Here is a 24,433-nt window from a genome sequence, read left to right as displayed (position 1 = left end):
ATGCTGGTCACATGATCAGGGAACTAACCTTGGACAGTCCTGGTTCCCTCCACTAAGAAATGGAAATGAGCACTGCCCCCTAGCATCAGACACAACTGGACAGGGGAAAACTTTACTTTTACCTTTATATACATATTACATGGTCCAAACTCTGAATTATTTCAGTTTTATAAAAATAATACAGTAGTCCAAAGTTAGCGAGACCAGAGAATTTTATAATTAATTTTGCATAGTTGAGATGCGGATTAGACTATTTGTTTAAATATCAGAAGCTCCCTATTCAGGCTCGTAACTGCTTTTAAACTTCTGAATTTCAGAAATAGCTGTACTATGATGAGCATGGAGTTTCTGGACAATAATCTGGACCTCTATATTCTTTTGAAGTATCCTGTAAATTTCTGGCTAATGGTTTTAGTATTAACTTGGATAATACTAAGTTCCAAAAGGGATAGATTGCTGGAACAGATAACATTTATGCATTCAAAGACTTTCTTCTTTTTTGTTTAGTTAGGCCAGCTTTTGGCTGCCACAAGTCAAGCTCTTCCTGGACCAAAAGAGGGCAGATGGGCAGCTACAGACCTTTGGGAGATTGTTGTACAAATCTGCAGTGTATCCCATCAACACAAACGAGGGAATGATGGCAGAGTGAGTTTAATAAAGCAGAGAGAATCAACATTAGGCATTATGTACAGGTAAACTGCTGTAATTTTCTTATATCCTTAGATGTTATAGTCATGATATTATTCTATATCTAATAGCAATAACACTTAGACTTATATACCACTTTACGGCCCCCTCTAAGGGGTTTACAGAGTCAGCATATTGCCCCCAACAACAGTCTGGATCCTCATAGAACGATCTTGCTTGTAATTAAATTTCCTAAGAATATCTCACTTCTTATTATGCTTCCTTAGAATAAAATAAAAGTAGCCTCCGCAGTAGAGAAATTGTTGTGGATAAGTTCTATGCAATATACAAAAATAAATACACAGCTTGTACCATATTTACATAATATTTAATGATCTTGTTTGTACATTGTAAACAGAATAATTCCAGTAAGTGGAATTTTTCCACAAATACAAAACTCAAGCGATGAGCATTAAAAATATCGGACCCAAAACAAGGCAGCTGATAAGAGAGGTAGTAAATAGGCGTGCTCTAGATAATTTTTCTGAAGTACAAACATACATAAAAACGATAAAGGCATGGTGAAATAAGCACTCTGCAAAATGGTGGTTGCTTTTGGAATAGAAGAGCAAAATTGAAATCAAGGTTGAGGATGGGACATGAATTACCATTAACTAATATTCTCATTAGAAACCAAGAAGATACTTCAATATTTTTGGTATGTTTTATGCATATTGTCTGGTCTTGCCATTTCCCCTTACTATCTGGGAATGCTTTGTTTTTGCTGCTCTTTTTGAAGTTCCAAATATCGATCAGATCTGTATTAAAATCTTTTATATTGCCTCACTCTTCTAGAAAAAAAAAGTTGCAAAACTAATCTAAATAATACTAAGTCAGTACGTTAAACAAACATTTTCTCTTTAGGAATGAATTATTATCGTTCATCAAAAAGTTGCGGGTGAGTTTGGAGTTAAAGATTGTGAATGTGTTAAAGCATAAAAGCCTGTTTGTGCTGAACAGCGATGCCTGCTGCGTATGGTCAGAAAAATTAGTTTGCGACTACCCTGATATGAGCAAAGTTTTGCCTTTTTCCTATGCGCTTCATCATAACATCATCTGTATTTTTCTGGTTACATCCTATTAACACCCCATTGCTAATAAGGACGCTAAACAAAAAAATATTCTAGTTAAGAAAGTGATTTTGATACTACACTTGTCAGAACAATTTTTGACATATTAATAAAAGGAATAAGCTGTCCTGTTGCTGAGTGGCAGGACTGGGATATAAGTCTGATTTCATCCATTATACAGCCTTCTAAAGGACATCATTTGCAGTGTTAAATGAGTCAGTACAAAATATTTTAAAATACAGTTACTGTAACTTGTCTGCAGATTTGAGAAATGTGAAAATGGATTTAAAACAGTTTCTATAAAAAGGATCCCACCAAATTGTACATGGTATTGTATCTAAGATCACTTTTGGGAGCAAATTAAGGTACTTAATACTAGACCGGTAGTCTAGTATTAATAAAACCATTGTAAACTTAAGTAAATATAGGTAGTCCGCACTTAAAAACAGTAATTGGGACTGGCAATTCTGTTGCTAAGTGACATCCAAAATGCAACATCATGTGACTTACGGTGCAGTTTGGGTTACTGTTATTAAGTGCATCTCGCACTATTGTTAGGCACATCGTGATCACCATTTGCAACCCCCTATTTGCTTCCCCCACTGACTTTGTTAGACGCTGGCAATGAAGGTCCCAAATGGTAATCACAGGGACCAATTGTCTTACTCAGCACTGTCATAACTTCAAATGGTCATTGAAAAGTTCAGGACTACGTGCATGGCAAAAATTTGCCTCGAAAAATTGAATTTCACGGGAAAAGGCTGTGATTTTTATATCAGCTCATGTTTTCTCATTGTTCTCATAGGAACCTCTGGTTTTGACAACAATATTATCCTTATTTGTCAAGCTTCATAACAATCATGTAAGTAGCCTTTCTCTTTTACCATAAATCATCCGCTTTGCTTTCTGAATTCTCTTACTTATTTTATCCTGACTGTATGTATGTCTATATAATATATTTTCTTTTTTTAGGAATTAATTGTAAATAATGTCACAGCAGAATATATTTCCATTTGGCCATCATCTTTTCCTAAGTAAGGAATTTTATTTATCCAACTCGATTTATAAATACAATGAAATGTATTTTTGTTTCTTCGGATCTGTACGGGTTATTTCTTAGCTCGGAGCTCCACATAAAGCTCCATTGGTCACCTTCCATCCAGTACTAGGTCTGATTCTGAAAATGTGATTAAGCAGAATTTCAGGTTCAAAACAGCCTTTTTTGAGTGCTCCAAGCTCAAAACAAAGTACCTGGATTCCAAGAACTTTGTTTTGAAGTTAGACTAAACCTACTCTTTCGATTACACTTTGGAACAAAACTCGCCTGCAAGTTCAAGGTTGTTCCTCTCTTGAGAAAAAACTTGATACAGGCTGGAAAATTTGGAATATTGCATACTGTTTTAAGATCAAGATAAACTACATGATTGCCTTAACGTGTAAACTTCAAGCTGAGAATAGGGAAAGTATCCAGAGCTCTGCAGGCTCTTCAATGAAAGCCCTATGAAGCGGTATATAAGTCTAATAAATAAATAAATAAATAAATAAATTGTTCCCACAAAATGAAATTTGGGAGCTGGTGAGATTATAATGGGGTATACTTCAGCATGTAGATGTATGAGAGGATGGAAGAAAGTGAAAAGAAAACTTCAGCCCAATTTCTGTCTCAACATACAGCCTTTGGGACAACATGTCCTCATCTTTAGCAGAGGATCAAAAGGGAAATTATGTTATATTACATTTTTATGAATATAGGATACATATAAGTAGTAAAACAAAGTTTGAATCTTAGAGATTAAGGGTGTTTGGAATTAAATACTTAGCAGTGACCGGCAAAGAAATTAAAAAGCATGAACAATAGCAAATATCTTCTCCTGGACTGATTTAAACCATAATGTATAGGAGATGACCAGGTTGAGCCCGAGGGAGGGGCCAAATGTGTCGTAAATCTTGAGTCCCTGCGTTCCAGCAAAAGATCTAAGTCCAACCCACTTTGAATGCCCTCTTATTCCTACTCATTTCCCTTGACTGTTAGTAGGTCAGATTTTTGTAGAGAGCTTAAACTTGCAATCTTTATACTCATTTGAATTGCTTGAATCTCCTGATTTCCACGGTGCTTCATATGATACAGAAGACTGGAACATAAGTGAAAATCAAGGACTTCATAGAGAAGCTGTCTTAAATTTGGAATCCATCTAATAGCAAAACGGCATTCTGCTGATGTGTATACTCCCAATGAGAGAGTGAGCATGAAAAGTTTGCAATGGGTGTACAGCCGAATCTGAACAGGGAGAAGAAAAGAGTTGGTTGGTGATTTCTATAAGGAGAATAAGCAATTTATTTGATGAAAGAGATCATTTCAGATTAACGGAGAAACTTTTTTTGTCTTGGTGGGGCTGTCATAAAGAGATACATTTAGATTGCAATCAAAGTTATTCCTATAACCAATAGAAAACAGAAAAGGAAGTTTGTGTATGTAGTAATGGAGGGACAACTTTTTGCCTAGAACTCTGTCCTTTATGTGTCACTAAACAGGGCGTGGAGAAGTACATAGAATTACTTAAAAACTTTCATTGAAGCAGATTTTAACTGCATCATAGTTTTAAATACAACAGATAATAAAAATGTCTTTTCATTTCAGTCTTCAGTCAGTAGATTTTGAAGCAGTGGCTGTCACCGTCAAAGAACTAGTCAACTATGCACTCACTATAAATTCAAACAATCATTTCTGGTTAATCACTCAGGCAGATATTTATTTTGGTAAGTAAAGTTAAACCTTTCTGTCCATTTTATACATACATATGTTTGTGTGTGTGTGCGCACACATCTGGCCATCTGACTGTTGTGACTCTGGTAGGCTAACAATAGCTAAAAACAAAAGCAACCACAAAATAAAATATATAATCAGCAGCCAAAGTAAAAAAGAAAAACAATCAGATAGGAGTTAAAACAAGGATTTCACAGACTCTAACTGGCAACCCAACTCCCATGTCTGGGAAACCAGCCACATTTTCAGCCCCTTCTGAAAGGCTGTCAGAATTGGCCCAGTCTCTGAGGTGGGGTGTGAGAGGAGTCACTGAATGGGTATTGTTATGGCCCAATTGCCTGGACACTGAGATAAATCTGAGGACACTCCCTCTGTGCCTCCTGGTGACTCCCCAGATTAACCTCAGTCTTCAGCCTCACAGGAGCTATTCAGTGATTCTCCAGGAATTTTATTTTATTTTTTAGTTCTTTTGAATTTTCAGATTTTTGATTAGGTTTTTAGCTGCTTTTTCCTCTCGGCTCCCCTATCTCGGTATTTCGCGCCCTTTTTTGCCTGCCCACGCACGAGCTGCGCTCGTCGGCCAATCTAATCTCTGGGAGAGAGGATGTTCCAAAGGGCAGGTGCCACAATATTTTGGTGCAAGGACGGTGTCACTTTGAGGCCAGGACTGAAAACTTTATTTCTTTTTCTCTTTTGTCAGGATATTTTGTCTTAATTTGTCCATCCTATTCAAACATTATTGGTAGCGAGGACTGTGTACGATTCGAACTAACTTTGAAAAACACCAGCCTAATTCACCACAAATGTTAAGCTGTTATGTGATGCATCTTGGAGTTAGCATGATGAGCCATATCATTATGCATGAATCGGGTCGTTGTGGATTGTTTAACGAATCTCGATGTTAAAAGTCTTTAACTTCGTGTTACATGTGAATATGGCCACTAGATTAACTGATTAATTTTGTTTCCTTCTCCATCTCCAATGTAGCAACCAATCAATATTCTGCTGCACTTCACTACTATCTTCAGGCAGGAGCAGTGTGCTCAGATTTCTTCACTAAGATGGTGCCCCCTGATGTATACACTGATCAGGTGAGTGATGAGGTTATGTAGTGGTATGGTATACACACACAGGTCTCTGATGATCCGGGCTGCTCTATAATACAAGCTTAGTATTAAAGTGGACCCATTGATTAAAGTTCAGCATTCTAAACATGGGCAGTTTGAACTCATTTTATCGGACATTTTTATCATCTGTTGGAGAGGTGTTAAACTTAAGGCCTGTGGGCTGGCCTGCAGGGCTGCCCTGGAAATAGTGAAGGACCAGCCCGCGGTGCCTCTGCCAGTGAAAATGGAGCTCACACGCAGAGCACCCTGACATGAGTGATGTCGAGCTAGCCATGCCGTTTCCCCCCCCCTCCCGAGATCAAACAAAACTCTGATGCGGCCCTCAATGAAATCGAGATTGACACCCCTACTGATCTCCTGCAATGAACTTAGAATAAAGTGCATTATTTGAAATTGCTCATTGAATGGCCTTTCCCCATATACCGTATGTACAGTACCAAAATATTCCCCTCCTTCCATCAGTTTTTCCTATCTTTATTTCACTTCCAGCCCATCTATAAGACATCCTTAAACCACCTTAGTTGTATTGGTGCTATAATAGTAGTCTTACCTTGCTTGAGTAACTGGCCAGGTTCAGGATGCATCAGATCTGATCTGCTTTGGTGCCTGTTGGCAGCACAATCAGGTAATTGATGGGAGAACAAGATCCATTGGCTACTTCGTGCTGGGGCAGATAGGTCCTTTTCCCTCTAGGGTTAAATTGACTTGCAGAGAAGGTGGTGTTCTAGGAATGTTCTACAGGACAGGCATTTCTCTTTCAACACACACTTGAAGGTATTCCAGGCTTTGATTTCTGATATTCCATAATAAACTCCGCAAGTATTGGAAATTAACTAGAAGGCTTCATACTTAGCAACCTGGCACTCTATCTTTCTGTCAGTTTGAGCCTTTTATTCCCAGCAATATATTAAGCTGTCATTTCAGCTGTGATGCAGAAGATTCTTCAAGACTTTGGGCAGTTCCAAAAGCCGCCTATCTAATTCTAACCAGAGTAGAAACCAAGATCATAATGGTTATAGCAAGCAAAGTAAATGGAACATTGGTAGATGTATTTGGTCTCTAAGAGTTTGCTTTTGCTTACGCTATTAGTAGTGAAGCAGAAAATAATTGTTAAGCGATATGACTTGTATTCATTGTTTTCCATTTAGGTAGCTATACCAGGTAAATAGATAAATCGTAGATTTTATTTCATTTGCATATTTCTCTGTAGGTGATTAAACGAATGATAAAATGCTGTTCTCTCAATTGCCATACACAGGTAAGAATATGTATCCATCTCTTAACTGGGAAAATTGTGATGAGGGAAATATTACACCCCCCCCCCCAAAAAAAAAGCATGTACTGCATTCATCTGGAGTGCAGTGTTAAGTTTATTGTATAATCATGACATAATAACCTCATGACAAGTTATATATTAGCAAATCATTATTTTTCCAGGTGGCAATTTTGTGCCAGTTCCTTCGAGAGGTAGATTATAAAACTGCTTTTAAAGCACTTCAGGAGCAAAACAGGTAAACAAGATTTTTAGAGTTTCATTTGCTATATTAAATATACATTAATGGCATAAAAATAACTGAAACCCTGTTTTTCAGCCATGATGCTATGGATTCTTATTATGACTATATATGGGATATTACTATCTTGGAATACTTGACATGTATCCTTTTATTTTAAAAAGCTACATGGGATTGATTTGCAACCAGAATGGCTTTAGTAATTGCATTTATGAGAAGTGTAGCAGGGAGATAGCACAAAACAAGGAAATCCTTTCTCTATTTAAAAATAGCTACATTTTAAAAGATTAGGACCTTGACTCTCATTTTGCCAGCCAGAGGAAGAATTAGGCTCACAGAAAATACAAGGAAACTGTTTCTAATAACAAATTGAGGGGGAAGTTTAGAATTTTAAACTGCTATACAAAGTTAAGAATTTAGATGACTCTTTGCTGGAGTTTCCTAAACGGTGTTTCAGATCTTCATCACAAGCGAGGCGAAACAGACAAGAAGCAGATAGCAGTAAGTTCTTGCAGTTTCATATATTGAAACTAATTTCTAAGAAGATATCGCAGTGGTCTGCGTGGGAAACCATTACATTTAAAAAATAACCCCACCCCACCCCGCCATTGACAAAATTACTTACGGTACTAACCTGAGTTTTTTGTTGATGTTTGGATACATAGATTAAAGCTATTGGGCAGACGGAACTGAATTCTAGCAACCCAGAAGAAGTACTACAGCTTGCTGCTCAAAGACGAAAGAAGAAGTTTCTTCAAGCAATGGCAAAGCTTTACTTTTAGAAACTTATTTTCCTTTGCAATATAAGAAGAAAAGTGTCCATTGCAAGATATTTCAACACTTTATTTAACATGAAATTTTTTATAATACATATTTATAAACATACTGTGTGGTATTGTCCTATTTATAAAACATAAAATCCCTCATTTTTGCACCTATACAGAATTAGATTAGCTGTGTATTGCATGTGAAAAAATAGATGTAAGTTGTAACGAAAAATGGCCTACTATTCAGAGTGTAGCTCTCCTTTGCATCCAAGCTGTCCTTTCTGCAATCCAGTCTTTATTTCTCTTGCATTGTAGACAGCTGGTTTATAGAATATATAGTAGCACTTCATGAGGAAAGAGGTAGGATACGACAGCTGTTCACTGAAGATGTTCCAGTTTAAGTGGAAAATTCTTAAACTGCTTCTTTACCTCTAAAAGTAAAGTTTTTCAGTCTTTGCATTCCCTACTTACATTAAGGCAATTTGTTATCATTCCTTAGTTACACTAATAAGTGTTTGGCAGTAGGAACGTTGCTTAGTAACCTTAGGTTAAAAAGGTTAATATAAAGGCTTTTACTTTGTGGCTGCACTGATTTGCAAGCTGAAAAGTGACTCACTTTGTAGTCCTTTCATTCAGACTGCCTCACTCAATGTTTTATCACCACAGGTCAGAATAATATTTTATCCTATGCAAAACCAGCATACACCAATAAACAATTGGCAAAAAAGGACTATTAAATTCACAAATAACTAAATTTGACAAATTCATTTGCATCTGTTAAAAAAATTAAAAGTTGCTTAAGAAAGTTTTTAAGTTAAAAATCCATAGTTAATTATGAATTTTGTTAATCAGAAGAAATCCATTTCTCTAGGCCTCATTGGGCTTCAAATGTAAAAGATCCAGGCCAGCTGCATGAGAAACGTCCTTCGGTTGCATCTTGATAGTCTTGTCAGCCACATCAAGTGTAACAACTGTGTGTATATTCAGTCTTAACAAAGATCCCAGTCTTCACACATATAGCATTTTCACTTTTCAGAGCTCTTTGGAGGAGTTATTATTCCTCCCGTAGATATCGGTGATAGCTGATTGGGTACTGCTACTTCATAGTTAATTTCATCCTATCCAATAAAAAGAACAAATTGCTGTGATGAAAAAGAAACTACTTTATTGTTAGTTTCATTCTGTCCAGTAAAAATAACAAAATTATTATTGTGATGAAAGGAGGAACAAATCTTCCTAGCCACAATGTGTCATCCCTTTGGAAAGGTGAAATAATCACTCTGCAAGGTATGTTGGACCAAAAGGGAGTGGATGGTCCAAAGTCACTGAGAGCTCCTGGGGTTGAGCATGGACTTTAATCTGAGTCTCATTGGATCTTGACCAACACTTTCACCACACCACACTGGCTTTCACATATCTCAAAGGGTTATTATAAGCTTCCTATTGATAATTCCTTGCAAGAATAATTTCAGATCATGGTAGTCAAATTTACTAAGTCATCATTTAGGTATTAAGCAGATAGTTTAGAATCCATAATGCTATCCAAATTGTTGCATGCTTTTTCAGCAGCTGGAAGTCTCTACAGATGATAGTGTGGTCTTAACTTTTCCTTCTGACAACCCTTTTGTTCATGACTTGTTCAACTACTGTTCTTTAGATTCCAGGTACTCCTCACCCAAATGTTCTAGGCCTTGTCCAGACCATGATAGATGGAACTATGATTTTTGTCATTTTTGAACCATTGGAAAATGCATACTACTACAAATAATTATAGTAGGTAGGAAAGATATAAAGAAGCATTCTTCTAATTCCAAGAAAGTATAATCACATTGGAAGGCCAAACACATTTAAAGAGAGAAAATTCATTCATACCAACATATCCAAATAGTTTGTATGGGTTTGTATGTTATGTCTATCTTCCACCGCAATCTTCTTGAAATTTTTCAATTTCACTGGTATTTTTTTTGCTACTTTGAAAAATGGCTCCATCCACTCTACACATACTGCAATATTAGCCCAATCCAATCCTAAAAACAAAAAGTGAAACAATTTACTGTAGCTACCTGAAATATTGACATCAGTGATAAACTAATGTCTCAAAGCCTCCTGCATATTTTTTTACTTCTGTTAACTTGAAAGGCTGGAAGAAGCTTTTGCATTGCTCTTACACAGAGGCCTCTTACAGTCACTATAAGTGCAGGACAATGTTGCCTCAGAGTCTTCTTTTAGCAATCTCTAGCACCCACCAATATCTGGCCTTTTAACACACTCAAAGGTCTCTTCACTATTGCAAGCAAAGTGGGGGGAGCAGCATGGAGCTCTCAGCTATCATTGAAATGAAGTGCCCTTTGAAGAGCTGAATAATTCTTTTACATACACTGTATTTGTGGGTATATATTATAACAGGAAGTAAGTCATTGGAATGGAAATAAGATTGGAAATTAACATTTATATAGTCTTGACAACGTAAGACAATAGAATAAAACACTTCTTATTCCATGGCAGTCATGTTTACTTGGGACTAATCACTGTTGGATTTTAATGTGAATTATATTATTCATAGGAACAGACCCATCTAATGAATAGTAAAAAGATTTCACCAAAATGGCACAACTGAGAAAAGCACTGCACAAGAGAACTATTTGCAAAGGTTTTAAAAAGTCCAAATAAAAGGGCAAAAATTTTCTCATGAGAACTGAATATAACTGCAAACATTGTGAATCAAACTTAAAAAAATGAAGGGGAAGGAGAATGCAGAAATAAATATGGCTATTTTCTCTTAACACTCTAAATTATTGCATATCGATGGGGAGAGCAAGTAGACTATCCAAGAGCATAACGGAAAAACAGTGGAAAATAGCTATACAGCCATATTTTCCCTCATTCTCCATTAAGTGTTCAAGACAAAAAAGAGAAAAAAACCAAAGCAACGGAAGAACATATTTTTTAAAAAAAGAGAATCTCATTGGATGAAATTTCCCAATTCATACTGAGACAATATTTTTTAATCATGTCTAAGACAGAAATGAAAATTGGCCATGGCCATGGAAATTATAGAAGAAATCTATTACTTTAATGTGTGGCTGGAAAAGAAGGAAATTAAGGAAAAAAAGAGGATGGATGAGGCACGGCCCAGGAAGCAGGAAGTCTCAGGATGAACATTTAGATGCCATTTCTCTAGAAGATCTATCTGCTCACTCGTCAATTGAGAAAACACACAGAGAGAGATAGGGTGGGGAGATACTATAATTCATCACTTTTATGATCATGCCATGAATATGCCAAATTTATTAAAAATTGTGTCCTTCAATGTCTTATGACACTTGCAGACTCACATTAATTTCCTAAAACAAAAATAAAAATACACAATTATTCATAGTTTACCATACCTGAAGCCTTCTTTACTACTAGTTCTGAGGTATGATAGCAGAGGGCAGCAGCTGCTAATATCCTATACTGGAAATCCAGAGAATTGACATCTAGAATACAGAGATCTAAAAGCTGTGGAATGACATAGATACCATTAGAAAGAACTTTACATCATTTGGTGCTCAATATAAGCTCAGTATAAAATCTAGAATATCTTTCCCACAATTTTTGTATTAGAAAAACTCAGATTTACTGGCTCATTAAATCTGCATCTGACTCATATTTGTGCTGTGGGTTTGCCTCCCAATCAGTGCTAATTTCTCATGCAAAGCTGATGGTAATTGCCTTTTTATACACTGAAGCTGAGCACCAGACAGTAGCTCATTATGGCTCACAACTTTCATACTTCAAAGCCCAGTCAAGTGGCTGTTTTGCTTTCCCGCCTACAGTAGTCTGCAATTTGGTTGGAGGCTTAGATGGATAGGGAATAATTCGCTTTTCCTACAAAGTCAAGAACATTTATATATCTGAAGCAAATCAAACAAAAATCTACCTGTAAATACTTTATATAATTGTAAATTACAATTATAGCTAGTTTAATACATGGAGGTTAACAGGTAATGCTATCTTCCTTTGTCCCATTCCAAAGAAAGCTAAAAGTGGATATTTTTTTTGCATCTGCACTACAAGAATTCAATAAGCTATGCAATTTTTAAAAAAATCTTTTTTTACAACTGCTGGCTGCTGTAAAGTCTCTTTAGAATATAGTTTTAAGAAAAATTAGGCCTCTAAAATAATCCCAAAGTACAAAACATTTCTTATCTCCAGAGAACAATGCATCAGAGATCATACAATGAAGGAGACATGAAATTTACAAAAGAAGCGTGGAGAGAGCATAAAGCAGATTAAGCAGATTGCAGATTATGGCTTCCTGTCCTATATTCCTAATGCTATCTAGTATGACAAGTTTTATTGTCAGCAATATCAGTTGTTCTCCCAGCTTTACATGCCACACATGCTGAAACAGAAACCTACCTGTGCTATTTCAATAAATTTGTCCTGAGAATATTGAGGTAGCAGCACTTTGGGAGCATCCTTCACTGCATCCACTTGAAGATAAAGGTTCAGCCAGGAGATTATCGTCACTGGGCACAACTCCCACTTAAGAGCCTACAAATATTAAAACGTAATGTTTATAGGGCTGTCTATTGCAGTGGTTTAGCTTTCAAATTGTGTGATATCCACAACAGATATAGTCTAAGTAAATAAACTTTCATTATTTTAGTCTCACAAACAGCAAAAGAGGTAGCATTCTTTACTATGTCATTGATAAATAAGTTCTTATTTTCATATTTGACAGCATACTAATTTTTCAATGTGTTATGTTAGTGGAAGGGATGACCTTTCAAATCAAAGCATTTTGCATAGGCCAATTGTACAGTCTGAAATTCTAGATCTACACGAGACCTCCAAAGTCTCTAGATTCCACCTGAAATTTACCAGATTTGTAATTGAATATGACACCATGGGAAAATTATTAAATATATGAGGATTTAACTATGTTAATTGCTGTAAATGTATGTTCAGTTAAAGAACACAATCAAGTTTGGCTCATTGATTTGTTTGTCCTAACCTCAGCTACACTTAGAACCATGACAATTTGAGTAGAATTCTATCAAAAGCTAAGGACATCTTTCAGCCTGATTTAAAAAAAGTAATTTCTGTCACGTCCTACAGCATACTGGAAATAATCCACTGAAGATATCCCATTCTGAACAAGCCAAACAAAATGTTCTGTGATAAGGCTAATGTGAATAACCTCAAAAGCAAAAGTTCCAGCTTCATATACTCACTATAATATAGCTATGTCTAGAATCAGACCACAAGCATGAGCAATCCCTAGCCCTAATTCTTCTTTATCTCAATAAGACAGTTAAATGTTCTTTCATTAACTATTACGCTGGAAAAAAATAACTGTGCTTAAAATAACTCACTTTTCCTTTAAAGAGGATGTTTCCCAGCTGATTAGTAATATACAACTTTAAGGCAAGAATTAAGACATAGTGTTTATAAAGCAGTCTTTAGAAGCAGTTTAGATAAGAGATTGGTAAATTAATTCCTAGTATATTAGTTCCAGAAAGAAGAGCTCAATTTATTAGCATCCCAGTTTTGTTACCTTTAGTATAATTAGTTCCATCCTTATAATGTCATCTTCACTGCAAGCACCATCAGTAACATAGGCAAACTCCTGCAGTTTAGGAGCATATATCTCCTTTGAAAAAGAAGAAACTGTGTTAAAACAGACTTTGCAGAACTGATGATCACCGTTTTCTATATCCCTATGCAATATAAATACATATTTTAGGTTAAAGCTTGGAAGGTCAATTACTGTTTTTTTTTTAAATTTCCCATAGGAAACATAATTGGCTACATGGATACAATCTATTGCATAAAATAGCATTGCTCCTATGCAATCCCAGCTATATCAAGAATCCACTGGTAATTCTCCTGTCTCTTGTTCAAAACTGCTCTAACTTTGCAAAATAAAACTCAATCTACAACAATTGGCTATGCTAGGATTTCTATTCCTAAACTGCATCAGCTTTCCAAATCTCTAGAAAATCTGAGTTATTTAACCTAAATGAGTTTCCATATACTAAGTAAAATGAGATGGCAATGCTTCACAAGCATTATCTTCCCAAATATTTTTTTTTTAAAAAGGAATTAACAGGACATCTTAAAAGGCAATTTAAATTGGGATTTCTTCTCATTTTCATCTCCATAACAATGACTTAGTGAAGAAGACTGCCAAAGAGAGGAAGGCGGACCCAAAATTATTTTTTGAGTTTTCATGGGTGAAAGTAGATGGGAAAGAGAATCTCCTCAATTTTGCTCCAATACTCTAGTATAACCAAGTAGCTGTAGAAATGTATCGCATGTCTCTACTTACCTCAAGCTTGGAAGCAATGAACAGGGTTGTAATTCCTATAAGTTGAAGCATGGTTTTATTTATGTCCTTCTGAGTCAACATGAATCTATCAAAAAAGTCTTGGGCCAAATAGAAGGTTTCCCTATGAAGTGTGTATACTTCACAAACCTGTAATGAAGTGCATAGCAAACAATAATTTGAATAGTTGGTGAAAAATTCATTTTAATATTACATGCCCTTAATTTTAAATAAAAATTAATAAGGTGGAAAAATATTTTTGCTTGATTTTGTTCTAATAATTATTCACTTGCAAAGTAAGCATACCTGGGGTTGGAAACATACTATAAGTGTTCCATGTTGTCATTACAGTGCCTTTTCTGTTGCCGTGGTGTGGTGTGGTGTGGTGTGATGTGGTGGTGGTGTGTGTGTGTGTGTATGTAAGTAAAGCATGAAATCCTATATATGCAGGTTTGATTCCTCAATCACATAATGGCTTCTGTTATATGAAACATTTAAAGTTGCAAGCTTGCATGTATTCCTTTATAGATGACCTGCTGATGCATCTAGTTTAAGGAGACAAGTTAAGCAAACAGGTGGGTGGAGTTCATAAAACACCTTTTTTTTCCTTGTTACTTCATTGAACAAGGCTAATGTGTTTTAGATTTGATCATAAAATCCACCTTTCTCTTTTAAAATTATTTACTGAAGTTCTAGAAGTAATGTTAAATCCTTAATTTAAAACTGGTGCTTTAACTTAGCAAGGAAAATATACATTGTTAAAAGTAAACAAATTAAATGCTTAAGATTCTTGGACACTACGCTATTCCATCAGTGTTGCTTTACAATTTTATTTCAATACTTACCTCTAGAAGCCAATCCAGCAGGACCGATCTCATATGTGGCTGTAGATTTGAGTGTAGCGACGTGAAATGCTTGCAGTGAGAATATTTGTTTTCTTTTTTGAGAATGTTGAACCAAATATCTCTAGAACTTCCCCAACTAAAATCAAGATAAATAATAAAATTTCAGATAAAAGAAAAAACAAACCTGCAAATTTGCTTTGGCACAAGCATTTGATTCTGAAACTAAATGCTTTTGTTTGGTGAACCCAATTTATTATTCTTAATTTCTAAAACAAAACATTTTAACAGTGATTCTGTTAAATGCTGTGAAATTAAGTGCCATTTTATTTATTGCATTTCCTAGTTGTTTTTCAGTACTGTTTCATAAATACAAAAAAACTCAGTAGAAAAATAAACAAACATTTCGCTTGAGACAAAACCGTAACACAGAAAATTGTTATGTGCAAAAGCAAAAAAAAAAAATAGTAAGATCAAAACACATATTCTATGCAAAGCTATAGTTTAGCTTAGACGTTTGAGAATTTATGTTCCTAGATTCTACTGTCTGCTTAAAAATAGGATGCTTATTACACAGCAACTATACCGAAGTGAGTTCCACATTTTAAAAACCAGTTAGCTGTTTTATTTACACCTGAAGCCTCAGCACAAAAAATTTCTCATGTTGGTCAGTTTTAACAACAAAACAGATTACTTTATGACAATTTCATACTTTAGAAGAGGTCACAAGAAGAGACGTTTTATTTGTTATATACGAGCTCAGAGCTCCCATTTTCCCTCTCAAAATGGGGATGGGGGAAATGGTACAACAACCATATTAAGAAAATGCAGCTGTTATTTTCAAGTGTTGTTCCTGGAATGAAAGATCTTCAAGTGACTACAATCAGGTAATTTTCTCCTGGCAAATAGTCAATTGCATTCCAAGGTGCATTTGTCCATCAAGATTTGAGATTTTAGCATTACCTCTGAAAACACGTAGAAGGCTTAGACTAACACCAAAACATTTAAAACAGTTGCACTGGTCAATTCTTTCTTATGTTCCATATATCACTGGAACGAAGTTAAGTGTGATTCTTTTGTATACCCTCCTTAACAATAGTTAGGTATGGAACATGTTCTGTCTCCCCAACTCTGCATAGAACTATGGGTGCTAGGCAAAGCACTGCTGCTTCTAAGCATGATTTATCAATCTCTTGAAATTGTTAGGCACATTATCCAAATGGAGGATGACATTACTTCAAGCCTATTTAAGGAAACTACTGTATCTAAGTAACGTATGTTATATGTCTTTCTTTTAGACAGCACAATTAATGCTTAGGTACAGTTCAGTGACGTATGGTGAAGCTTATGGCTGGTGAGGCAAAAAGAAAGCGGCTTCCCTCACCCCCCGCAGCAGCTATGTCCGAAATAGAGGCGTCCTGCGCCCCGCAGCTATGTCCGACCCAGCTGCGGGGCACCTCTGTGTCAGACAGAAGCGGTGGGGCGCTTTCTTTCGGCTTTTGCCTGCCCCGCAGGGCAAACACTTCCACCTTGCAGGCGCTGGAGCCGCAGGCCACCAGGAGTACGTCCCTCCCGCAGCAGAAGAGCGCCAGTTCCTGCCCAGATTGGAGCAAGAGCCGCGGAGGCAAAAGGCGAAGAGGGGTGGGATGTTCCCAAGAGGCCCCCTCCCCTTTTGGCACTCCCCAAGCCAGGCCCACAGCAGCAAGAGGCTCAGCCCCAAGTGGCCAGCCTTTCGCCTCCACGGCTCTCGCTCCAGCCTTGTCTGGGCTCCTCCGCAGCAGGCCTGCCGGAGCTCTGGAAGAAAGTGGCAGGAGCCGAGGCTGGCCACTCGGGGCTTGGAAGGGGGAGCAGAATGCGGGTCCTCCGCTGCCGGAAAGTCCGGGGAGGGAAGCGGGGCTGGCCCATTTCCTCCTGGGGCTGCTTGGAGAGGGAACCGGGGCTGCGGAGACTCGCCCACGGCTGGCTTCTCTGGAGCAGAGGGGGGATAGAAGTGGAGCTGAGCCTCTTGCCGCTGCGGGCCTGGCTTGCAGAGTGCCAAAAGGGGAGGGGACCTCTTGGAACACCCCACCCCTCTTCGCCTTTCGCCTCCGCGGCTCTCGCTCCAGCCTCATCTGGGCTGTGGGCTCCTCATTTGAAGAAGTCAGCTTCTTTTTACCACTTTAAATATTCTTCAGGGATTCAGGGAACTATTTCTGTTTCAACTAGTGAACCAACCAAATAATACATGCTTGTTGCAGTGAAGAGCGAGCCTCCTCCTTCTCCCCCACTCCTCTCTCCTCTGAAGCGCACCCTCCGCAATAACCCGCCCAACGTAAGCGTGCTCAACTGCCAACAAGGCATGATTTGCTGCTCCCAGATCAGGAGGCGGGAGAATCAGTGCCTCCTATGCATACAAATTTTTTTGCTTTTTAACGCTTTCTTAACTTTTAAAAGGCAAAAAATTCCTTATGCAAAAGAGGCCGCGAGTTCTCTCGCCTCCTCCTATAGTTAACACTAAGCACAGACCCCAAGTCACTGTGACTTGGAATCTGGTAGCAACTACCTTGGCTTTAATTATTTTTTAAAAATTCTTTAAAATTCTTTCCTTTTCCTGAGGAGACTGGTGCCCCGCCTCCCCTGCCTTTAGTGACTGCACGTCCCTGGTACAGTTTAACCATAGCTATGCATGAGGCTATCCTATTTTCACCATTGATATGTTAATACATAGCAATATTTTAAATACATTTTCAGCACATCTAGCTTACCTAAGATCCGGTAAAGGTGATGGATTTATGAAGAGATTTCTAAATCTGTATTTTTTGAATCTGGAAAAGTCTGTGGTTGTACTTTCTTTGTGTGGAGTTTCTATTATTATGCAAGGAGATACACCGCCTGATATTGTGGATGGCCAACAACTCTAAAAATAAGATAATAATACAGTTCTAAGATACTTTTTTTTGCAAACAGTGATGTCTTCATCCCACACATTTTTAATAGGGATTTATGTCATTCATATTATGTTATCAGCCCATTCTTATTTTAACTGTAATTATATACTGGAAACTAAAATACAATGTTTTCTTACTGAAAAATGGTCATAAACAAATTATAACATTAAAAGCATGCCATTCATTTCCTTCTTACGTGTTTATTAAAACTAGATTCTGTCAATACAGGAGTGAATAAAATCTTCCCTTATATTGAATCCACATATATTTTCTAAATTCTGAAGAACAGAATCCCATTATATTTCAAAGCAATATTATACAGATCAACCATACCTTAATTTCATATTGATATCCCACATTTTCTTCATCTATCTTGGAATCCTTTAGAAAACAAGCAAAAGCATTAATACCTAAGCAGCAATGAACTAATATCTAGTTCCTCAGATTCATTAAGAGCTTCTCAAACAGTTGGGACCCAGGGACAAAAACAATGAGACTTTAAATGCATGACTTGTTATTCAAAATATTTATCAGATCCTGATATTGATGCAACTTCATTTCATGATTATGAAACAGCTGTACATACACTTTCCTTAATAACGTAAAGTACATTTTATGTTATTAAATAACATAAAATAACATAATGTAAGTTTTTTACAATCAAGCAAGGTCAATCTCATATGGTTAACAAATAAAGGGATTCTGTTGTATGTTGTCAAATATTTTCACCGGATGTACGAATACGGCTACTGCCGTATACTTGAGGTTTTCCTGACAAGTGTTACCCTAAAGTAAAATTGGGTCAGTGGAAAAGGCAGATTCAGGCCATAGTTAAAATGTTAGAAGACATGCACTCAGGGTCCCACTCAATCAGATTTCATGTGTGTTTGGAATAATCAATCTTCTCAAACTACCCTGAAGGATTTTTGTGGTGAAGCTGAGAACAGGTCTCCATCTAAGCCAACATGATTTCTCAGGGGGAAAAAATAGGTATAAATGCATTAATGAATTGGACCCTTAGTATTTGTAGATCTATGATGGGTGTTGGTAACCCGTGGTTCCAGAGCAGCATGTGGCTTTCATCCCCCTGTTGTAGCTCCCTGTCAGCTGAACCCACCACTGGCTAGACCTGCCCCTCGTCCCCCCCCTCCCAGTCACTCTTCGCCTGAGAAGGTAAGGGTGACGGCAGTGGATGGAGACTCACTCCATATTCCAGAATAGCAGTAGCAATAGCAGTTAGACTTATATACCGCTTCATAGGGCTTTCAGCCCTCTCTAAGCGGTTTACAGAGTCAGCATATTGCCCCCAACAACAATCCGGGTCCTCATTTTACCCACCTCGGAAGGATGGAAGGCTGAGTCAACCCTGAGCCGATGAGATTTGAACAGCCGAACTGCAGAACTGCAGTCAGCTGAAGTAGCCTGCAGTGCTGCATTTAACCACTGCGCCATTCTGCGCCAGAATAGGAGAGAAGCACCCCTGTACTTGCCTCTTCTTCCGGCCCTTCTTGGTGCTGCACACACCTCAGTCTCTCGGGGAGATGCCTGACTTTCTCTCTGCCCCAAGACACTGGATCAGCCCAGCTGCAGCCAATGCTCACACTGTAATGGGCTCCTCCAGGAGGAGGAGAGGACATTGTCTCCCCCATTGTGAAGCACACTAAATCTAAGTCTGCTGTGCAAGGTGCTGTGAGAGCAACGAACAGGCCAGAGGTGGCGAGAGCAGTATGGCAGCAGCAGCCAGGCCAGGGTCTCAGGGCGGAGAGAAAGTTTCAAATCGAGAGAAAGTCGAGCATCTCCCCAAATGACTGAAGTGTCCGCAGCACCAAGAAGAGCTAGAAGAAGAGGCAAGTACAGGAGTGACTGGGAGGGGAGGGGCCAGCCAGTGGTGGGTTCCGCTGAAAGGGAGCCACAGCAGGGAGATGAAAGAGCTTCATTTAACTGGGAGCCTGAAATGACTCTTGATTTAAATCATATGGTGAAAAGCAACCAAAGAAGAAAGAACATCAACAACAAAAATCCCAACCCTCGCCTGTTTTTGGAAATGGTTCAAGTGGGAACACACATACACACACACGAGAGAGAAAGAGAGATGAGAGGGAGAGAAATGAGAGAGAAAGAGAGATGAGAGGGGAGAGAGACAGATGAAAAAGAGAAAGAGAGAGAGACAGAAAGAGAGAGATACCTATTCCCCAGAGAAAACACTGGGAGTCACAAAACCTGGGTAGGCATGACTGGGGGCGGGTGTGTGTGTGTCATGTGACTGGGTGGGTAATGTCAGGTTGGCCACTCCCAACCAGGTTTTGAGGCTCCTGGTGTTTTCTTTTCTGTGGGAAACGAGTACAAATGGCTCGTTGAGTTTTTAAGGTTGCAGACCCCTGATCTATGGCATATGCTTGAGAAGCTAATACATACAAACACACGGACACACATTCACAAATATGCATATACATACATACACACGCACACAGGGATTTAAATCAGTTGCATCCAAAGGAGCTTGATTCTTTTGTCAGAAGAATGAAAGCAGCACTGCAACATTGTGCTGCACATCATCACAATGTGCTTACAAAAGCGGCAACACTGTTTTTGTCATTCTTCCCCTACCCTTGGTTTGCCCTGCAGATTCCACTGTATTGAATTAGTCACTAGGTTAGGTTAGGTTTATTGGATTTATATGCCGCCCTTCTCCCAAGGACTCAGGGTGGCGTACAACATAAAAGAAAACACATATTACAAAAATTAAACGGGATATTAAATAAAGTATCCAAAAAAAAACCAACTGATATTTACAATAAAAATTTAAAAAATAAATTAAAATTAACAACCAAATTAATCCTATATTTTATTCTATTCAGGCCAGGCCGGCTTGCTGGAAAAGCCAACTTTTTAGGGTGCGTCGGAAGGACCGGAGGTCGGGGATTATGAGAAGCTCCGGAGGCAGCTCATTGCAGAGGGAAGCACTCCCACAGAGAAGGCTCTCCCCCTGGGGGTCACTAGCCGACACTGTCTGGCCGACGGCACTCTGAGGAAGCCAACTCTGTGGGATCGCACTGGACGGTGGGAGGCTACTGGTGGCAGTAGGTGGTCTCGCAGGTATCCTGGGCCTAATCCATGGAGCGCTTTAAAGGTTATAATTAGTACCTTGAATCGCACCTGGAAGACAATTGGCAACCAGTGCAGGCCGCCTAGGTACTCCCATGATAACCCGCGCAGTCGCATTCTGGACCAGTTGAAGCCTCCGGGTGCTCTTCAAGGGCAGCCCCATGTAGAGAGCGTTACAGTAATCCAGGTGAGAAAGGACGAGGGCATGAGTGACTGTGCACAGAGCATCCTGATCCAGAAAGGGGCGCAACAGATGTATTATGGTTGATGGTATCGAAAGCCACCAAGAGATCTAATAGGACCAGGACAGAGAGCAGCCACTGTCCCGGGCCCACCAGAGATCATCAACCAATGTGACCAATGCCTTCTCTGTATTGCACCCAGGCCTGAAACCCGACTGAAATGGATCCAGATAGGCAGCTTCATCCAGGTACTGGGGAAGCTGACGTGCTACCACGCTACAGAACGAAGGTTGGAGACCGGACGATAGTTGGCTAAAGAGGCTGGGTCCAGGGAAGGCTTCTTAAGGAGGGGCCTCACCACTGCCTCCTTCAAGGCGGTGGGAAAGAACCCCTCTCTCAATGAAGCGTTGGTAATTGCTTGGAGCCAGCCTCGTGTCACTTCCTGAGAAGCCGAAACTAACCAAGAGGGACACGGGTCCAGCACACAAGTGGCAGCACTGAGTCTCCCTATAATCCTGTCCATGCCTTTGGGGGTCACAGGGTCAAACTCATCCCAGATAGTCTCCACAAGATTCATCCCCGTCGACTTGCCCAAACCTACCCAGCCAGAGTCCAAGCCTGTCCGAATCTGAACGATTTTATCCTGCAGATACTGAACAAATTCTTCAGCCCTACCCTGCAAGGGGTCTTCCCCAGTTCCTTGGTTAAGAAGCGGGTCACCCTAAACACGGCGGCTGGGCAGTTATCTGCGGACATGATGAGAGCAGAAAAATGTTGCCGTTTTGCTGCTTTTATCGCCACTAAGTAGGATTTAATATGAATTCTTACTAGTGTTCAATCAGAATCGGACCAGCTGGCCCTCCAACCACTCTCTAGGTGTCATTTCCGGTGTTTCATTTCCTGGAGCTCCTCGGTAAACGAGGGAGCTACCCAGGATCGACACTGGGTCAGAGGCCGTAAAGGCACAATGCGGTCCAAGGCACCAGTGGCTGCCCTATCCCAGGCTTCCACTAGGCTTCGGTTGAGCTGTGAGCAAGCGATTCAGGAAAAGTCCCAAGCTCCATCAGGAACCTTTCAGGGTCCATCAGGCGCCTGGGGCGGAACCATCTAGTCGGTTCCGCCTCTCTGCGGCAAAGGGTAGCAGTATGGAAGTCAAGCCTGATGAAGAAATGATCAGACCATGACAAGGCTTGGATAGAAATATCCCCTAAATCTAGATCATTCATCCACTGCCCAGAGATGAAAATCAGATCGAGCGTGTGTCCCCTGTTATGGGTGGGGTCTTGAATTAACTGAATTAGGTCCATAGCCGTCATGGAAGCCATGAACTCCCAAGCTGACTCGGATGTCTCGCCAATGGAAGGCAGATTGAAATCCCCCAGGATCATAAGCCTGGGGAAATCAACCGCCAATTCGGCTAACACATTCAGCAGCTCCAGCAGGGCTGATGAAACATAGCAGGGAGACAAGTACGTAACAAAAAGGCCCACCTGAACTCCTAGGCCCCATTTCACAAAAAGGGACTCACACCTGCCTATCTGAGGCACAGTGACTTCCTCCGAGACTTTCCCTAATAATCTCTCCCCCCCCCCCCTGCCCTGGGCTCTCGGCTGATGAAACGCGCAGAAGCCTGTGGGCATAATTCACTAAAGGGAACACCCCCCTCATGGCCCAACCAGGTCTCCGTAATGCATGCCAGATCTGCTCTACCCTCTTGTATGAGGTTGTAAATGAGGGGAGCCTTATGTACCACGGGGGTGTGAGAAGGGCGATGAGGGTAGGAACATGTGATCACTCTTAAACAGCGAACCCACGTCCCCCGAACATAATTTGGCCCTTGGCCACCACAATATCTGCCTCTCCCACAAACAGTAGAGATGGTAACTCCCCCCCCAATGGAGTGGCTTAATGTCTCCCTCACAATCCCAACCCTTCCCAGCACTCCCAACCCACGCCCATTAGTTAGCTCTGGCCTGTGCCCTGACAGACTCCCCCCCCTCAAGCCTGTATGAGACATCCAGATCAACCCCCCCCCCTTAAAATTTTATTTAAAAACCCCTGTAAGAAACCCCTAAGAAGTCTCTTCTTCGCATACCACTAGTCATTCCATAAGGCCACCCCAGTTGCTACACAATCTTTTTTCTATATGTGACTCTTAAAATTTCAACCCACCTGCATTGATTTCCTTTTTCTGTTCTGAAGTGACAATGGGACTTGCAGCTCTTCTGGAGATGTGTCCTGGCATGGCTGATGCAGTTTAGCTTGCAAACGGCTACTGCAGAAAGGAAAGATATTTTATTCCATCAGATATATAGAAGAGTGCACTGTTTTACTTGCACTGTATAATTATAAAAGTGATCATTACCTTCGTCTGGACATCTTATTGGAAATTCCAGGTTATTTCCTGCAAATAACAGAAGATCAGATGTTAATTCAAAGCCACCGTTTCTCCATTAAACACTAGCTTGTGAAAATTCTGAGCTTCAATTACTTATTCTGAAAAAGTGCTTCATTTGTTGCACCCCAAAAATTGGGGAACTTGTCTCTATGTATGCATGCGAGTTGCATACTGCACCAAGACTTGCTACAGCAACATGAAGAACAACAAAGGACCAATGCACAAATTTATGGCACATCAGATAAACAGAGCTGGAAGGGACCTTGTAGGTCATCTAGTCCTCACACCCCCTCTGTCTAAGCAGGAATAGATCCAAATACATGTTTCTGGAATTCAGTTCTGAAATGTACAAGAAGAAGAAACTAGTGCTCCACAGAAAGGCAAGCTCCCATTTCTGGGCTTGGAAAATTCATTGGGCAAACTGCCCATACCAGTCATGTTTCATCCTGGGAAAATTCTGCATGCCTGAATCAGGTGACTTGAATTGGGAGACTGGCACACTCTCTCAACCTAAGATAACAGATTTCTCTAAACCAGTATTTCTCAACCATAGCATCTTGAAGAAGTGTAGATTTCAGCTCTCAGAATTATTGGCTGAGGAATTCTGGGAGTTTAATTCCACATATTTTTGAAGCTGCCAAAGTTGAGAATCACTAGTGTAACCCCTTAGAAGTAAAGGTTACCTTTCCATCCTTTCGAAGAATCTAGTAAGTTTCAGGTTCGCCTACTTCCAT

At 39.5% G+C, this 24,433-nt stretch overlaps 2 protein-coding genes across 3 annotated transcripts in view; one reads left to right on the top strand and one right to left on the bottom strand.

Moving 5' to 3' along the window:
* The window catches only part of INTS8 (integrator complex subunit 8), a 28,475-nt gene extending 20,428 nt beyond the window's left edge, over positions 1-8,047 (top strand). Inside the window, exons 18-28 of one of the 2 annotated variants that reach the window (XM_014069890.2) lie at positions 508-692; positions 1,552-1,585; positions 2,563-2,619; positions 2,730-2,791; positions 4,396-4,514; positions 5,509-5,612; positions 6,859-6,906; positions 7,086-7,159; positions 7,241-7,305; positions 7,620-7,663; positions 7,828-8,047. In XM_014069890.2, coding sequence (XP_013925365.2) covers positions 508-692; positions 1,552-1,585; positions 2,563-2,619; positions 2,730-2,791; positions 4,396-4,514; positions 5,509-5,612; positions 6,859-6,906; positions 7,086-7,159; positions 7,241-7,305; positions 7,620-7,663; positions 7,828-7,944 — 909 coding nt within the window. In that variant the 3' untranslated portion in view covers positions 7,945-8,047. Of the gene's footprint in view, positions 1-507; positions 693-1,551; positions 1,586-2,562; positions 2,620-2,729; positions 2,792-4,395; positions 4,515-5,508; positions 5,613-6,858; positions 6,917-7,085; positions 7,160-7,240; positions 7,306-7,619; positions 7,664-7,827 lie in introns of both variants that reach the window. The other variant, XM_087706847.1, reaches the window with a different exon arrangement.
* A 780-nt stretch (positions 8,048-8,827) lies between these two features.
* Positions 8,828-23,707, bottom strand: CCNE2 (cyclin E2). Its single transcript, XM_014069889.2, has 11 exons — positions 23,667-23,707; positions 23,474-23,576; positions 18,348-18,395; positions 17,832-17,983; positions 15,091-15,226; positions 14,249-14,395; positions 13,475-13,570; positions 12,334-12,468; positions 11,319-11,430; positions 9,802-9,956; positions 8,828-9,047 (listed from the first exon to the last, which is right to left on the bottom strand). The coding sequence occupies exons 1-11, from the start codon at positions 23,678-23,680 to the stop codon at positions 8,955-8,957; spliced, it is 1,191 nt and encodes a 396-aa protein (XP_013925364.2). The 5' UTR covers positions 23,681-23,707; the 3' UTR covers positions 8,828-8,954.
* Positions 23,708-24,433: the final 726 nt, after the last annotated feature.

Source organism: Thamnophis sirtalis, unplaced genomic scaffold (assembly GCF_051295495.1).
Source record: "Thamnophis sirtalis isolate CommonGarterSnake01/CBP01778 unplaced genomic scaffold, rThaSir2_p1.2 scaffold_2, whole genome shotgun sequence".
Taxonomy (NCBI): Eukaryota; Metazoa; Chordata; class Lepidosauria; order Squamata; family Natricidae; genus Thamnophis; species Thamnophis sirtalis.
The sequence above is the reverse complement of the archived record's forward strand: the minus strand, read 5'-3'. Positions and strand labels throughout refer to the sequence as shown.

Bases quoted from the DNA above. Each gene is read 5' to 3' on its own strand.
- CCNE2 (XM_014069889.2), bottom strand. The intron at 17,984-18,347 runs GTATGGTTGATC...TCTTATTTTTAG, and splicing joins GATATCAATATGAAATTAAG to AGTTGTTGGCCATCCACAAT. The intron at 15,227-17,831 runs GTAAGCTAGATG...TCTTGATTTTAG, and splicing joins TCACCTTTACCGGATCTTAG to TTGGGGAAGTTCTAGAGATA.